General features: G+C 38.4%; 1 protein-coding gene across 1 annotated transcript in view; it reads left to right on the top strand.

Annotated features, from left to right (window-relative positions):
• Positions 1-541: 541 nt before the first annotated feature.
• SCIN (scinderin) overlaps positions 542-17,149 on the top strand; it is a 101,138-nt gene continuing 84,530 nt past the window's right edge. The window contains exons 1-3 of the mRNA XM_006834247.1: positions 542-897; positions 5,551-5,705; positions 11,252-11,413. Of these exons, the coding sequence (XP_006834310.1) occupies positions 699-897; positions 5,551-5,705; positions 11,252-11,413 (516 nt within the window). The 5' untranslated portion in view covers positions 542-698. The remainder of the gene's footprint in view (positions 898-5,550; positions 5,706-11,251; positions 11,414-17,149) is intronic.

Here is a 17,149-nt window from a genome sequence, read left to right as displayed (position 1 = left end):
AGCCTATATTAAATAAATCCAAAATAATACATTTCCATTTCTATTCGATAGTGCTTTGCCTTTGGTGAAAGAGGAAGAACTTTAAAGATAACACATTAGCACCTTGCTGTCATGAACTCAGAAGACAGACACCACCAACACCACAGTCTGAGAGCACCTCTGGGGGGCAGCTGCTGTTTTCTTCAGTAACCTCTTGGCCAATGGAAGCAGGTGGCAAGAGCATGTTACCACAAGCGCCTGAGCTCTTGGGGATTTGAGAGCGCTCTGTCCCTTGGCTCGGATTGTCAGCCTTCCAGGTTTTAACTCTTTTCAAGAAACGTGATGGACTGTTTGTCATGGCACTTTCAAATCAGAACCCTCAAGGCGTGCACTGGGGGTGCCAAGCAGAATGTTGTTGTTTATCTCCAACTGATACCATTGAAGATACTCTTCTTTGGAGAAGGGATTTCTCGCTCTCAAAATGATGCCTGAGACAACAAACCCTCCCCCACCCCCACCCCCGCGGGGAGAGGGCGTGTGAACTTTGGAGTAACACCCTCCAAGGCCCTCCCGTTTCGGGGCCCCGCCTCTCCGGAGGGAGAACACTATAAAGTCTTTGCGAACCGGGTCCCTCCAGCCGGTGTCGGTTTAGTCCAACTCTGGGGTTAGAGGTTCCGAGCCTTGAGTCCGCGCCCCCGGGAGCATCGGGTGCAAGAGACATGGCCCACGAGCTGTACCACCACGCGTTCGCCGAGGCGGGCAAGCAAGCGGGGCTCCAAGTCTGGAGGATCGAGAAGCTAGAGCTGGTGCCGGTGCCCCAAAGCGCCTACGGCAACTTCTACGTCGGGGATGCCTACTTGGTGCTGCACACTATCCAGGCGAGACGAGGCTTCTCCTATCGCCTGCACTTCTGGTTGGGTAAGGGATACCCGGCAGCGCTCCCCAGGGGTGCCAAGGTCTAAGGTTTGCAAACTAGGGGGTGGTGGGCGAAAAGGGGCAAGACTGCAGACTTACTGCACCACGCTCACCTTCACCTACGGGTAGCCCCTTCACTGCCGCCCACTTTCTGCACACTTGAGCTGGCTGCAAAGACCCCGTGCAGGTGAAGTTCCGAGCTGATTAACCCGCCTGCCTTGATTCTTTTCAAGTCCATTTCCGAGACTTTGGGCTGATTCCTCTGGCTGTTTCCCTTGTCTCCTTTCGGTCTCGAAACGCTCCTCCTACCTACCCGGAGGAAGGTGGCTAAGACCCGCTCACCTTCCAACAAGTTCAGTCCTGGTTCCCTGTCAGGTTGGAGATGAAGCCAAACAAGTTTGTGGACTTACGCTGCAGTTGCCGAGGATCCTACCCACGCTTTCAGCCCTTCCTTTCGTCCTTGGGCATCAATTTATATTTCTTTGGTAATTGCGGTCCGCTTTAAATCGGAATTCTGCCTTCGCCATACTGCTCACAGGTTTGGCAAAGGAAGCCTACTGTTAAGAAAATGTTGGCGACCTCGGGTGGTAGCAGCAAAAACCACACATATTATCTCTATAAATAAATAGCTCTATACAGCTAATATATTTTCTTAGTATTTATTCAGATGGACTCCTTTCTTATATTTGTTAGCTTAGGATTAATGTATTTTATCCACGACGTAGGCTGTAAAAAACAGCTCCTCTGTTAAAAACAGCTCCTTCTGCAGGACCAATTATTTGTCCTGAGCGCTTGGCTCTCAGGACATAAGGCCTTGTGTGTTCTACTTTTTCCACCTTCTACTTTTACTCGTAAACATCCTGACTATCCGTCCTCTCCCTATGAGGTCCAGTGCCAGTGGACACACCCCTTCTAACAACATGAGGATTCACTGAGGCTTTTACCTTCTTTCAAAACTAGCTTGTGTCCCTTCAACTTGTGTATTTGTTTAATTTTAGTCTTATTCCTCAATTTAAAAGGAAAACACACTGATACAATTTTTACATCTCTGAAAACCAACATTTTTTTATTTCTAACATTTAAAGAAAATATTAATAAGTAAAATAGTAGAAAATATGGAGAAGTGACTTTTCTTAACATAAGCAAACGCTCAGAGCAGGCCAATGTTTCTATTAGAATGTATAATACATAGTTTGGTGGCTCTGTATCATAAGCGCTGGACTGAGAACCACAAGGTATGTGGTTCAAGCTCACCAGCTGCTCCACTGGAGAATGATTAGGCTTCTGCTCCCTGGACGATTTTAAAGCCTGGGAAACCCTATACAGAGTTGCTATGAGTTGGAACCGACTGGAATGCACTTAAAGACAACATCTATATTTTATACCAGAAAACATCTAAACCTTAAATATACCCTATGATCATGAATGAATCATGCCAGATGAAATAATTTTTCCATCCAGAATTTGGATCTGCAATGAATGAAAGTGTCTGAAATGCCACATTTGTCATTTAAGTGAAGAAGAATGTTAAAGAACTCCAAATCATCCTGTAAGCAGAAATAAGTTTAACTTTATAGGAAGACTGTAAAACAGCTATGAACACAATTCTTAAATTCTGTAACTACTTTCTTATCTAAGTAAGTTATTTAGGCTTGAGTTTTGTAGGCTTCATAAATTAACTTTACCTTTTATGTGTTCATTTGGTTCTAGTCAATTTAAAAATGGTTTTGGCAGAAATGTTTTGTAATCTTAAAGCTCTGCTAAAACAGAATAACATCTTAATGATAGTTTATTCTGCAAATATTCAGCATGCCCAGATCTGTATTAAGTATTTTTAATATATAAATAATTGATTAACCTTCCCTGAAAACACAGACAAAACACAAAGAATGCTATTGCACACGTAGAATATGATAAGTATTAGGAAAGAGAAGGCTTTGAGAAAAATGATGGTTACTGGAAGGTTCTTATGCTAAGAGAAAAGTCATGGGGAACATGGGCAAGAGTGATATCGTCAACAAGTCCTTCAGATGTATTCATTCAGCAGTCCTTCCTATTCCATTTCCCTGAAACAAGCTGAATCTTACCTAAAATAATCTACGTTAAGACCTAAGGTTGGCAGTTCAGGCTCACCAGCCAGTCCAGCATAGTAGCTAGTTTGAATTGTCTTTGGGTTAGCAGCTGAGTGCTTTAAGACTGGGCCACTAGAGCTCCTTAGGAAGCACATGGTGGGTGCATTTAAACTTTGAGGTATAGAATGGATTTTGTTTCCTACAAAGAACACATGACTTATTAATGACAACGTGTCATCAACAGTATTGATTCAAGGAACAAAATAGCAGCCTATCAGTCTTACCCTCTGGAGTAAGACCTGTTGAGTTCATGTTGTTAAGTGCCATTGAGTCAGTTCCGACCCATAGCGACCCTGTATAGGGTTTCCGAGGAGTGGCTGGTGAGCTTGAACTGCCGACCTTGTGGTTCAAACTGACTTTGCAGTCCAGTGCATAGTTCATATAGTCCAAGTTTTTAAAGTGTTCAAAGTCCTGGGGGTGGGAGGTGGAGGGAGCAGAGGAATTAACTTTCCAAGGGCACTCTTGCTTGGGCACTATGACGCCCATGAGAGTATGTTGTTGTTATTAAGTGCCATCAAAGTCTGTTCAGATTGACAGCTGACATGTATAGGGTTTCTGAGGAGTTGTGGGTGGGTTGAACTGCCAACCTTTCGGTTAGCAGTCCAGTGCTTATCCTACAACACCTCATCAGGACTCCCATAAAAGTACGTTATGTGCCGTGGAGTTGTTTCCAACTCATAGCGACCCTGTATAGGGTTTCTGAGGAGCATCTGGTGAGTTTGATCCTCGGACCTTGCAGTTTAAATCAACCTTGTGGTCCAGTGCTTATCCTACAGTGACACACCAGAATGCCTATGGAAGTACTGTTGTTGTTACTAAGTGCTGTTGAGTTGGTTCTGACTCACAGCGACCTGGTATAGAGTTTCCGAGGAGTAGCCGGTAGGTTTGAACTTTTTGATTTGCAGTCCAGGGCTGTTAACACAATGCCACACAAGGAATCCAGAGGTTCCCCAACCTTGCTGTATAGGGTTTCCAAGGATCCGCTGGTGGGTTTGAACTTCTGACCTTGTGGTTCGAAGTCCAGTGCTTATTCTACAACGTGAAAGTATAGGGAGGGGAAACTGCCAATGGCAGTTCCTTTCCTTAGGCAATATTCTATTGCAGAACTCATCTTAACAAGGATATGGTTCCTGTGATCTTGCCTTCATCATAAAGTCAAAAAGGGCACTCACTGGATACACACCTGCCATTTAGGTGCAATTAAATGCAGTGATTCAAGTAATAAAGTCATAGGAGAAAGGGGAGAGCACAGGCAAGAGGATAATGTATCTGGTGTCCTGGCCAGTGTCCAATGAGTCCTAGGTCATAATCCATGGTTGAACCATCAGCTGACAATTCTGGGAAGAGGGTGGACTGAGCTAGTGGGAAGCAGTGTATTGAGCTGGAAAGTTCCTTTAAGAAAACCACTGTAAACACTTTGAACTTACATGCATCAAATTCTTATGCTTATCTGGTCAATAACCTATTTGTATTGAAATATTTATAGAAATAATTATAGAGTAACAATGCATGTACATGTAATAATACAGATCGCTGTTATGTAGTTTACCCAGTGTACTAACATTTTGTAAAACTATAGTATAATACCACAACTATGATATTTACCTGGATATGACCCACCTAACTTATTCAAATTTCCCCAGTTTAACTTATATGTGTATGTGCTTAGTTATATACAAGTAAGCCACTATTTGTGTAGGTTTGTATACCACCATGGTCAAGATATGGTGCTGTAGGGTAAGCACTGGACTGCTAATCTCAAGGCTGGTGTTTGAAAACCCCACACAGTGTCTCTGAGTCAGAACTCACTCCAACAACAACATGTCCAAGATACTGACCAGTTCCGTCAATAAAGGTCCCTTAGGTTGCCCTTTTGTAAACACATCTATTTCCCACCTGTACCCTCTCGTTATTCCCCACTCCATCCAAACTAAAATTTTGTTGTTTCAACAATGTTACATATATGAAAGCTTTTGGCATTGGTTTTTAATTCTACTTAATTTCCTGGAGCCATCCAAACTGTTGGATGTATCAGTAGTTCATCCATTTTATTACTGACTAGCAGTATTCCATGGTATATAGGTACAGCAATTTGTTTAACCATCTACCCGTGTTGAAGTCCAAATATTAACATATTGGCATATTGGAAGCCTGAAGATAAATGTTAATAAAGATTAAAACAAATACAAAATGTTTTCATAACCTGATCTTATTGATTGCTCTGAATGAATGATTGTCTGATTACTATTGAAACGTATCACTAAACCTTTCCTAGCATTTTAGATAGCAGTCTTTAAATTTTTTTAAAAAGGAATTATAAAAAGCAGGAATAAAAACAATTATTGGCAAAATATTGTTTTATAGTGTTGGTAGTGCACTGTTTCTGCGAAAAGATTTTCTATAAAAGTTGTTTGTTATACTGATATACAGTTCAAAGAAACATCATGATGGCTTTGATATTAGAACTTCTGCCTTAGACTCTTTTCTTGCTTGATAAATGAGGTGCTGTTGTTTACTATTTCAGGAAAGGAGTGTACCCAGGATGAAAGTACAGCAGCTGCCATCTTCACTGTTCAAATGGACGACTATTTGGGTGGCAAGCCAGTACAGAACAGAGAACTGCAAGGCTATGAGTCTACTGATTTTGTTGGCTATTTTAAAGGAGGTTTGAAATACAAGGTAAAGAGCTCTCTCAAACAGGGTCCTCTTTCTTCTGTCCAATCACATTTCCTGTCTTCATTGACTGAAAATACATTGAGGGTGGGCTTTTTGTTTTATCTTGGTTTTGTCTTAATCCGTGATATATCCACTGGACTAGTAGTGCCTGTCTGACTCACAGTAGGTTCTGACTTGATTCAGTTTGTTAGGCTAATTGTTAATAGTTGAAGTTAAGAGTTTCTAGTCAGTTCTTTACAAGAAAGCCCTTTAATATCTATTAACTATATTTAATAATTAAACATTGGTAACAGGAATAGTTTTCTTTTTTAAAACTATTCTATATAGAATCTCTGAATTTACTGCAAATAACCCATTACTTAGTAATCTCAGTTGTTGTGAACCATTTTACTACAATATTTATAGCAATTGTAACTTCAGTTAATTCAAAGAACTATACACAGATTTCTCAAATACTGTGGCTTAGTGTTAGAAATGGTACAACTGGAACCATTGAACTGAACATATTTATGGGTCAGCCACACAAACAAAAATGGCAATTCATTAACACACATGCACAATTTTCATATATTAACCTGGTATATCAGACATCAGAAAAACAAGCAAAGAAACAAACAAGTAAAAGCAAATTGTTCTGTCTTCGAAATACCTTCAGTGAATTTTTTTTTTTTTTTTTTTCTGGAATTCTCTCTTAGTGACCCTTGCAGACTAGTAATCCTTTGCCCACTCTCCTCAACCACAGGTGATTTATTAAAGTACAAGGAACACCCATTCCAGACAAAAGTTTCAGAAATAAGCACATAAAAAAGCATTCTCAACAGGTCCTCTGCATACTCCAATACCTCATCTCTAGAGCATGTGACCCTGTCATTGATTAATTTGTGTATCCCCTAAATATTTGTCAATTTGGCTGGACCATGATTCTCAGTGTTGGGTATTTATGCAATAATTTTCATCATCCTCCATGCTGTGATCTGATACAATCAGCCAGTCATATCAGTGAGGGTTAGGGTGTAATGGCACATGTTTACTCAGGTCACAATCTTGATCCGATTGATGTAAGGGAAGTTTCCTTGGTTTGTGGCCTCCATCACCTTCTATCTTACAAGAGACGAAAGAGAGAGAAGGGAGCCAAGAAGGGGAGTCCTCAGTACCACCAAGAAAAAGGATGGGGGATCAGCATGTGTCCTGTAGACCCATTGTCTCTCTGGAGCAGCACCAGGTACCTGAGACTCGCTCTATTGATGACCTGAAGCCTCAGAGCACTGGTACCAATGTTGGAGCATATGTTTTACTTAAAATTACTAGAATTCTGAATATGTACTAAATATACCTAAATATACATAAATCTTTAGTGCCTTGTTTGAATATTTTATGGTACCATTGAGATAAGGATAAAATACATACATTTTCTTTTATCTCTTTTGAAATTAATTTTTCATTCTAAACTACGAACCACCCTAAATATGAGGATATTGTTATTGTTGTTAAGCACGGTCGAGTCTGTTCCTACCCATAGCGACTGGTGAGTTTGAACTACTGATCTTGTGGTTCAAACAAATTTGCAGTCCAGCGCATTAACCCACAGCGCCACACCAGGACTCCAAAAGTGTAAATGAGCTTTCATTCACAGGCCTCTGGAAACTTCAAACCACTGACCTTCAGAACTGCAGTGGAACTCACAACCGCTAGGCTACCAGAACTTCTTTGAGGGTATTGTTATTGTTAAGTGCCATCAACTTGATCCTGAACCATAGCAACCCTGTATAGGGTTTCCGAGGAGCGGCTGGTGAGCTTGAACGGCCGGCCTTGCTGTTCAAATGGCTTTGCAGTCTGGCACACTAACCCACAGTGCCACACCAGGTATTGTTGTTGTTAAGTGCCATCGATTCAGTTCCGATCCATAGCGACCCTGTACAGGGTTTCCGAGGCTGTAAATCTTTACAGGAGCAGAAAGCCTCATCTTTCTTCGGCAGAGCAGCTGGTAGTTTCGAACTGCTGACCTTAAGGTTCACGGCCCGATTCGTAACCACTACGCTACCAGAGCTTCTTACACTAGGTATTAGCTCCCATTTTATGTAAATTACATTACCACTTATGGCCATCAAGTTGATTCATATTAGTTTTGACATTTTGTGTTCCTAAGTCTCCTTTCCTTTCAAGAAACCCAGCATATTAATTAAGCTTAGTTTTGTCACTGTTATCTTGGTTGGGAACCCATTTCTGTCAATCACTTGTCTGACTTTGGGCAAGTTCTTAAGTTCTCTGTGCTGTTTCCTCAAATGTACAGTTGGTATCATAACAGCTTCCTTATACTGCTGTTATAAGAATTAAATATAAAATTATATGATAAAAAGACTTATACAATATATGCATAAGTCCCCAATCAATACAGGCATATGTTTTTATAATCCTACTAACTGAGTAGGATTTCTGAAATCAAACTTCTGGATATGTATTTCAAAGTAGACATGATAAAAGAAATTTTGCAGTTATTGGATAATTGTCTCCTAATTATAAATTGTCAAGATTAAAACCACCACAAATCAGCATTTTTTGAAAGAGGATGTTTGCAAATGGAGGTCAAATTTATCAGCAAAAAAATCAATTCACTGTCTTATCATCAGAGGCACTGAGCTTATGGTAATAAGTACACTTGCAAGGATAAGAAATGTGGAGACAGAGATAATGTGCCACCCAAAATAGCGTGGACTAGTATGTTATGCTTAATTTCATTCCATTTTAGTTTCAAGTTTATAGTAATGTGCTTAGCACATCACATACATCATTTAACCCAACAGCAGTTTTGTGCCATAGTTTTTATTGTTACCACTTACACACAAGTAAACTAAGACTTTGAGAGGCTATGTAATTTGCCAAGGCCTCATGGCTGGTATGTGAGTAGGTGGCTATCTGTCTCCAGTGCTTGAGTTTATCATCATCATACTATGATGTCATCAACATAAATAAATAGTTCTAATGCTGTAAAAATTTCAAGTTTCAAATTACTTATAAGCAAGCAATAGGATTGTTGTTTTTAATGTATTTGGAATGTGCAGAACTTGATAAAACCTTACTATCAAGTTAGTGAAAATCTGATGTAGTATAAATGTTAAGACCATCTTCCTATATCATTTGATTGACTTGTATCATTTCTCTCTTGAGTTTCTCTTTTATAGAGAAGATTGTAAGAGGGGAGATACTGTAGATGAGTATTACTTTCCACTATTCCCTTAAATTAAATCGGATTAATCATACCCTTTCCAAGCTTAAAGCAAGACCTAGCCTCAGACATGATTGTAGATAATGGCCTTCAGACATCTGTCTGCAAGTCTGTATTTATGGTGTTGCTATTTAGAACATCGCCCTTCCCCCCACTTGCTTGCATTTTGCCTTGTGGAAGTTGAAAAAGTTAGGAATTTCTAGGCTTAATTCAAATAATATCCACAGAATAGCTCTTTTTGTCTGATATGGATACTCATGTAATGTAACATAGGTATATATTTGTTTTATATGCATTTGTGGCATCAAATATGAAAGATGAATTAATTTTTAAAACACTTTAATTTCACAGACTATATACTTCTTGAATGAACCCTGGTGGTTCAGTGGTTAAGTACTCGGCTGCTAATCAAAAGTTTGGTAATTTAAATCCATCAACCTCTCCATGGAGGGAAGACGTGACAGTCTGTTTCTGTAAAGATTGTTGTGGTTAAATGCCATTGAGTCAGATCTGACTCACAGTGACCCTTTAAATCTTCCTAGGAGCAGAAAGCCTCATCTTTCTCCCATCTGTAGATTACAGCCTTGGAAACCCCAGGGGGCAGTTTCACTCTGTCCTATAGGGATTCTAAAAGTTGGAAGCTATGGATATATTGCTTTGATGGTTAGGAGTATGAAACTAGTCAGAGCATTATATATGTATTCTCAGTCTAACTTTATTCTGCATTTCAAAATTTATTTTCAGGGAATTTTCATAGTATGCTTTTATCTGATTATGTACTTTCACTTATTTAATTTTTTTAAGTGTTCAAAAACAGTAGTAAATAGATGACAACTTGTGTTTATTTTATTATAATACCTTTTTCAGTAAAAAAATGTAGCAATCTTTGCAGAATTATGGACTATGCATCCATTATATATTTCTTAAAATTTGATGTCCTGAAATCTGTATCTAATCTTATGCTAACAAAATCTTTTTGCTCATGAGGGTCTTTTCCTAAAGAAAGGTGGAAATGTAAAGTCGATTGAAATTTAAAGAATGTGGTAATGATAATATACACAACTTAACTTCTTATTTTGGATTTACTGTGACTATGATGTTTATACAATGAATGTGAACGTTGGATTATCTGATAAATTTCTTATACAAATTAATTATCTTACTATATTATCATCAGAGGCCTTGGATTTATAAATGATAGTGAGTTTTGTTTACCTTGTATCTTAATTATGCATATTAGTTCATAAATAACTGTGGAAATAAAGATTGTGGTTCGAGTAGTGGTTACGAATCGGGCTGTGAACCGCAAGGTCAGTAGTTCGAAACTACCAGCGGTTCTGCAGGAGAAAGATGAGGCATTCTGCTCCCATAAAGATTTACAGCCTCGAAACCCTGTGCAGGGTCGCTATGAGTCGGAACCAACTCCATGGCACTTAACAACAACAATAACAACAATAAAAAAATATATAGAAAAAGTAAAAGATGAGTACAAATAATGTAAGAATAGGTAACTGATACACTCAATATTTTAAAAGTATTTCTTAATTTCATGTGGTTTATTTTGTTTTGTCTTGTTTTACTTTGGTTAGTGATATGCAGCTGATATACTACTTCTCTCCCAATTTTAGGTGTAAATACACCTAGTTTATTTACTAAATTCTGTTTACCAGAAAATAAAAGAGACAGTTGATTCTTTAACATAAAAACAAGGTCCATAAATAGGAACAGCCCATACCTGGTCGGCACTCAACTCTGTTCTGTCCTTATACTATGATGACAGCAGGAGCTTTTGGACTGCCTTGTTCTCTCTAGCTGTATTTGTGATCTAGATGCTCCTAGCTGTATTTGTGACCTCTAACTGTCCTTCAACCTCCAGTCACTTTCTTCCCTCTGTCTTCTCACTAAATCATTACAGTAATTCCCAAAGGACAAGACCTCTGTGGTGTTTTCTTTTTGTTTATTTAACAGGGTTTTACACACTGAAGATTCTCAGTAGATATGTACAATTTAAAATTGAATTGTCAAAATAGGAAGAAGGGCAAGGAAACCATAAAAACAATCAAAACTAAACTAAACAAAAACACATGAAACAACTGCTGATGATTTCCCATGGAATTTTCTCTCCATAGTATTTTACTATTTTTTTGTTATTTTATCCTGCCCTGATGTTGTTGTTGTTAAGTGCAGTCTAATCTGAGGAGCGGCTGAGTGGGTTTGAACTGCGACCTTAATTTTGTACTAAGAGTTACGGTTTTATATTTTGTTATGTCTGGCTAGAAGCTTTCTTAGTCTTCTCTTTGTTGTGGTTTGTTTCTTCTCTCATCAGGCTGGAGGTGTGGCATCTGGACTAAATCATGTTCTCACAAATGACCTCACAGCTGAGAGGCTCCTCCATGTCAAGGGTCGGAGAGTGGTCAGGGCCACGGAAGTTCCCTTGACATGGGACAGTTTCAACAAGGGTGACTGCTTCATCATTGATCTTGGAACTGTAAGTTTACATACACACTTAGACTTCTGAAGGAAAATTAATTTTCAGACAAAATCAGATGTCATTAAAGATGATATAGCTTTTTTTACACATTAAAAAGGGGCCAGTGTTTATGTGAGAGAAAATAACATCACATGAATAATTGGCAAGGATTTAAATGACACATCAAGTTAGACTTCAAAGTATTTTTTTTTAATTTTCTTTGATAAGAATAGGATAGTGATTTAGTTTTTCCTACCATAGAACAGAAATTGAACGATCTTAGATGTATTTCCTCTTCTCTCTGAACACAGCTTCCTCTCATGATTTTTGTATTTGATGTCTTGGAGAATATACTTTGAGGGGGAACAAAACAGATTTTCACTGCAAGATTTATAAGCTTTAGAATTTAAAAATGGACATATAGGGTAGGTTCTGAAAGACACCCTGAGGATTTGGGGGAGACTATTTTAACTAATTTCATACACACATATGACAGCCGATTGGCATCAAGCTGGCTTCCAAATCATGGCAATCCCAAGTGTGTCAGAGTAGAACTATGTTCCATAGGGTTTTTAGTTGCTGAGTTTTCAGAAGTAGATTGCTAGGACTTTCTTCTGAAACATCCCTGTTAGACTCCAATCCCCAGCCTTCCAGTTAAGCTAAACATGTGAACCATTTAGTGGTTACGAATCGGGCTGTGAACCGCAAGGTCACCAGTTCGAAACTACCAGCGGTTCCGCGGGAGAAAGATGAGGCTTTCTGCTCCCGTAAAGATTTACAGCCTCAGAAACCCTGTACAGGGTCGCTATGAGTCAGAACCGACTCCATGGCACTTAACAACAACAACAACAAAGGAACTTCTTAGATACCGATATGTGTATAATAATTCATAATAGCCACCATACTATTTCATATATGTCAAGTGTCTTAGAGTTATTAAAAGATTGAGTGCTCTCTAGTGAGTTGGGGTCAACTTGATAGCAACAAGGTTTTAGACTCTCTACACAAGAGGGGCATTTTTCATTGATGATATTTTTCATCACCACCATTACTTGAATATATTAACTTTTTATACATATATTGTAATTGTTCTACCAATTCAATCACCATTTAATGATCATAAATTACTTCCTTTTCAGCTTTTAAATTACTCAAACCAGATCTTTGATATTGGATAGATCATTAAACTCTCTGAGACTTAGCTTCCTCAATTATTTTTACCTCCTGACTCTGGTTTCTGATGCCACTTACCGTCTTAGATAACTATGATTCAGTCTCATCTGCCATACAGTCACATTGGGGAAATGGAAGTTATCATCTCATTTTGACATGGTAAAACAAAGTTTTAGGAAGTTTGAGAGTCTCTTGCATTCATCCACTTTGAGTGATGACCCAGAATAGGACCTAGGTTGTTTTTGTTACTAGTGCACATCCTTTTGCTGGCGTGGCACTGTGGGTTTATGTACTGGACTGCAAAGTTAGTATGAACCACAAGGTCAGCAGTTCAAGCTCACCAGTCGCACTTTGGAAACCCTATGCAGGGTCACTATGAGTCAGAACTTACTCAATGGTACTTAACATCAAACAACAACAACATACCAAACTAACCTGTTAGTACATAAGATGAAATGTTCCTATAGCAGAGGTTTGTCATGGATTCAAAATCTGTACACCTCTGAATTGATAATGTCTACCATTTCCCTGACTGAAAATATGTTGAAAGTCATATTATTCAGTAGATTATTATTTTATAGACAAGTATTGAATTTCCACAAGAAGCTAGATAGCAGAATGTTGTGGTAGGCAGGTTGTGGTGGTAGTGGCTTATGTGCTCTTCTTACAGCCAGTGTTTGCCCATGGGAATATGACCTACAAATCCAGGCTCATATAGAAAGAAGAGTAAAGTTCAAGGCCACTCATCTACTCAATAGTAAATAATCTCTGTATTATGTAGTCAGTAGTTATCTTTAACAGCATTTAGATTGTTTCCTGCTCCCATGCCTGTTTAAAGACCCATTTAGAATGATTTTGTTGTAGATATGTTTTTGCTTTGGTACCTTTATGTTGTGGAAATTTCCCAAATTTAAAAAGAATATCCTAGTAGGAATCAAGCACTGAATTCTTACATATACTGGAACTAATACTCATGTGATTTTTAATTATGTTACTAACCTTTAACCATTTGGTATGTTGCCAAAAGTTTCTAAATGGTGATAAGATCGGGAAACTGTACATTTAGGGTGTGTCTCAGTAAAAACAGAATATGGAAATATATGTTTATATTTTTACAACAACGTTTTAATAGAAGTCATTGAGTTAAATTTTCAGCTTCTGCATTAGAGGACAAAAGAAGTGAGAGCATTTTTCTTGAAGTTTGTTTATTACCCAGATATGAAATATCATAGCTGTCACCCAAAGAAAGCCATATGACCAAAACTAAGGTTATGGATATAACCTAAATCTTGAATCTGATCATATTTGAGGTTTGACAGCACTTAACAACAACAACAATATAAATTACATTATGTTTAGCATAATTTCAGAAAATAATATAGAGCATGGCTGGCTCTTAGCATTTTGGAATTTGCTGAATCTTTGTAAAGTGTATCTGAGCTATAAATTTTAATGTTAATGAACTTATTATTTTATTTTCCCTCTGTTTTTAAAGATACACTTATGACAGATTTGTAAACATCAACAAAGTCACTTCTAAAAATTTTGTAACAAAGAAATATTAAACTTGATAAACCATTCATGAAAAAAGCCCATACTTAGAAGTTTTAGGATCAGGGGTTACCTCTTTTAGCAATATATGTCAGAGGAGAATTCGATTTCACCAGAGTGGGAAGTTTTATGGTGAATTACTAATATAGTCGTTTGTATGCTCTATTGCCTTGTTAACTTGTTTTGTCAGTTCTGCAGGTTTGCTATTTATAATTGTTTATAATTGACCTACCCACGCTCTCTTTGTCCAGTCAGGCGGCTTTGAAAAAGCAGCCGACACTTCCTTATTTCTCTGCTAGTCTTCAACCACATTGTTTGATGTTCACATCCAATATGAATGTGGGACATGTGAATGCACATCAGTACTGTATGGCACTTTAGTCAGAAGGGAAGTAGCCTGGGCTCTACTAAAAAATCTATTGCATCGGGTTCCACTTTCCTATTTACCAGCAACCTCTACTTTCCTCTTTGGGCCAGAGAAACTGTGGTCCATTTCACATTCTTTCCTACTCTTTGGTTCTTGCAACTAATCCTAGTCCTTAAAGTCAAGATGCTAGCTACTGATTTGCTAAACCAACTTTTCAGAGAGCTGCCCCCCCAAACAAACTTTTGTTGTTGTTGTGTACCATCGAATCTATTCTGGCTTACAGTGACCATCTGAGTATAACTGCCCATAAGGTTTTCAAAGCTATGTGTTTGTTTTAAACTTTTTATTGTGAATTGGGTGAAGATTTACAGAGCAAACCAGTTCTCCATTCAATAATTCTTGCACATCTTGTTTCATTTCAGTGATTGCAATCCCCACAATGCATTATCACTTATCCTAATTCCTCTCTGTGTTTCCTGCTTCCAATCCTTCCTCCTTCTTAACCCTTCTGAACTTTGTCCTGGGGCAAATACTTCTCCCTTGATCGCAAATGGCTGATAATTCTAAGGAGTGTGCACCTTTTTAATGTTACTAAAATGAAAGCAGTCAATTTCTATCAAGTTCTATATCAGCAGACTATGTAGCCCTGTTAGTGGAAAAAGAAAGAAGAAAAAAATTTTAATTGTTGGCCATCCTCTTATTGGTTGGTTTTTTATTTAAAGATATCTTGCCTTTTTCTTTCTGTCTGTCTTCTTAAATAATATGCAACTGTACAATGTCTCTTCCATAACAATTGTAGAATCTGAAATACTGTATTAAGCACTGTATCCCAGAAATTTGAAAACCAGAAATGTGCTGTAAGAATTTTGAGATCTTTTACTGCTTGGCATTCTCAGAGGAATCTTGAAATTATTACTTTGACATGTAAAAAAAGACCTGTCTATTGTCTAACTGAAATATAAGCAATAGGAGTGAGTTCAGCTCTAGACCAATGGGTGATTAATGGTGATTCCCATTACCCCACTCTATCTAGGACCTCTTGATGTCATTCCTTCAGAGCAGCTGGTAATGGTAGCTGTAGGTATCATCTACCTCTTCTGATCTCAGGGTTGTGGAAGCTGATGTTCATTGAATCCATTAATTCATTAGATTAACTGTTTCCATGGTCTTCACTTTCATTGCTCTGTATGAGGAAAGATCAATAGTTGCACCTTCAGTGGACATTCACAAGCCTCCCAGACCCCAGTTGCAAGACTATAATCTTTATAATACTTGGTTGTTATATTGTTCTCCTGTGGAGCCGCTGGTAAATTCAAACCACCACTCTTTCCGTTAGCAGCTGCGCATCTGACCACTGTGCTAGTAGCAGTCTTTCAAACAAATTTTACACCAGCAAAATCAAGGTTTTTGCAGATTAAAACTGTGTTAGTATTCAGACTCTTATCTTTATTTTGACTTAAAAACACTTATTTTGAAGCTAATAACTGGGCAAAAATTACTTTGTTTTGGTTAATTTGCATTTATCCCAAATTAATGCATACTGCTAGCTTTATAAAAGGAGAACCATGAGGCAACAAGAAAAGATAACAGGAAAGATAAACCTAGTATTAACTTCTATGAATCATCTTGCAATAAATGTGTGCATGGTGTATGTGTGGATACATGGGGAACAATGGTAAATGTCAGACAGCCTTTCACCTCTATGCCAGTTGCCAGCAAGTCCATTCTGAGTCTTAGTGACCCCATATGTTGCAGACTACAACTGTGCTCTGTAGGACCAGGTCCCAGGTCTTCTGAGGTACCTCTGGGTGGGTTTGGGCCAATTTAATTGTTTGCACTACCCATGGATCTTTCACCTCTATTGTTGTTACGTGCCAGTGAGTCAGTACTGACTTATAGTGACCCTATACACAACAGAACAAAACACAGCCCAGCCCTGGGCCAACTTAGCAATTGTTGCCATGTTTAAGCCCATTGCTGCAGCCACTGTGCCAATCTCATTAGGGGTCATCCTCTTTTTCTTGGACCCTACACTTTATCAAACATGTTATCCTTCTACAGAATCTGGTCCCTGCTGATAATATATCCAAAGCCTAAGAGACAAAATTTGGCCATCCTGACTTCCAAGGAGCATTCGGGCCTTACGGGGCTGTACGTCTTCCAACACAGATTTGTTTGTTCTTTTGGTAGTCCATGGTACTTTTAATATTTTCCTCCAGCACCATTTACTCAAATGCATCAATTCTTCTACAGTCTTCTTTATTCACTGTCCAACTTTCACATGCATATGAGGTTATTGAAAATGCCATGGCTCGGGTCAGACACACACTAGTCCTCAAATTGACATCTTTAAGCTCTTCAATACTTTAAAGCAGTCTTGTGCAGCAGATTTGCCTAATGCAATACGTCATTTGATTTCTTGACCGCTGCTTCCATGAGTGTTGATGGTTGATCTGAGCAAAATGAAGTCCAGCAATTTTAATCTTTTCTCTATTTATATGGGTGTAGTTTATTGGTCCAGTGATGAGGATTTTTATTCTCTTTACACTGAGGTGCAACCTGTACCAAAAGGCTGTGTGGTCTTTTATCTTCATCAGTAAGTATTTTAAGTCCTTTTGGCTTTCAGCAATCAAAATTGTTTCATCTGCATATTGTTAATGAGT

The sequence above is a fragment of the Chrysochloris asiatica genome, unplaced genomic scaffold (assembly GCF_000296735.1).
Source record: "Chrysochloris asiatica unplaced genomic scaffold, ChrAsi1.0 scaffold00010, whole genome shotgun sequence".
Taxonomy (NCBI): Eukaryota; Metazoa; Chordata; class Mammalia; order Afrosoricida; family Chrysochloridae; genus Chrysochloris; species Chrysochloris asiatica.
Note: the sequence above shows the minus strand (reverse complement) of the source record. Positions and strands in the feature narration are given on the sequence as shown.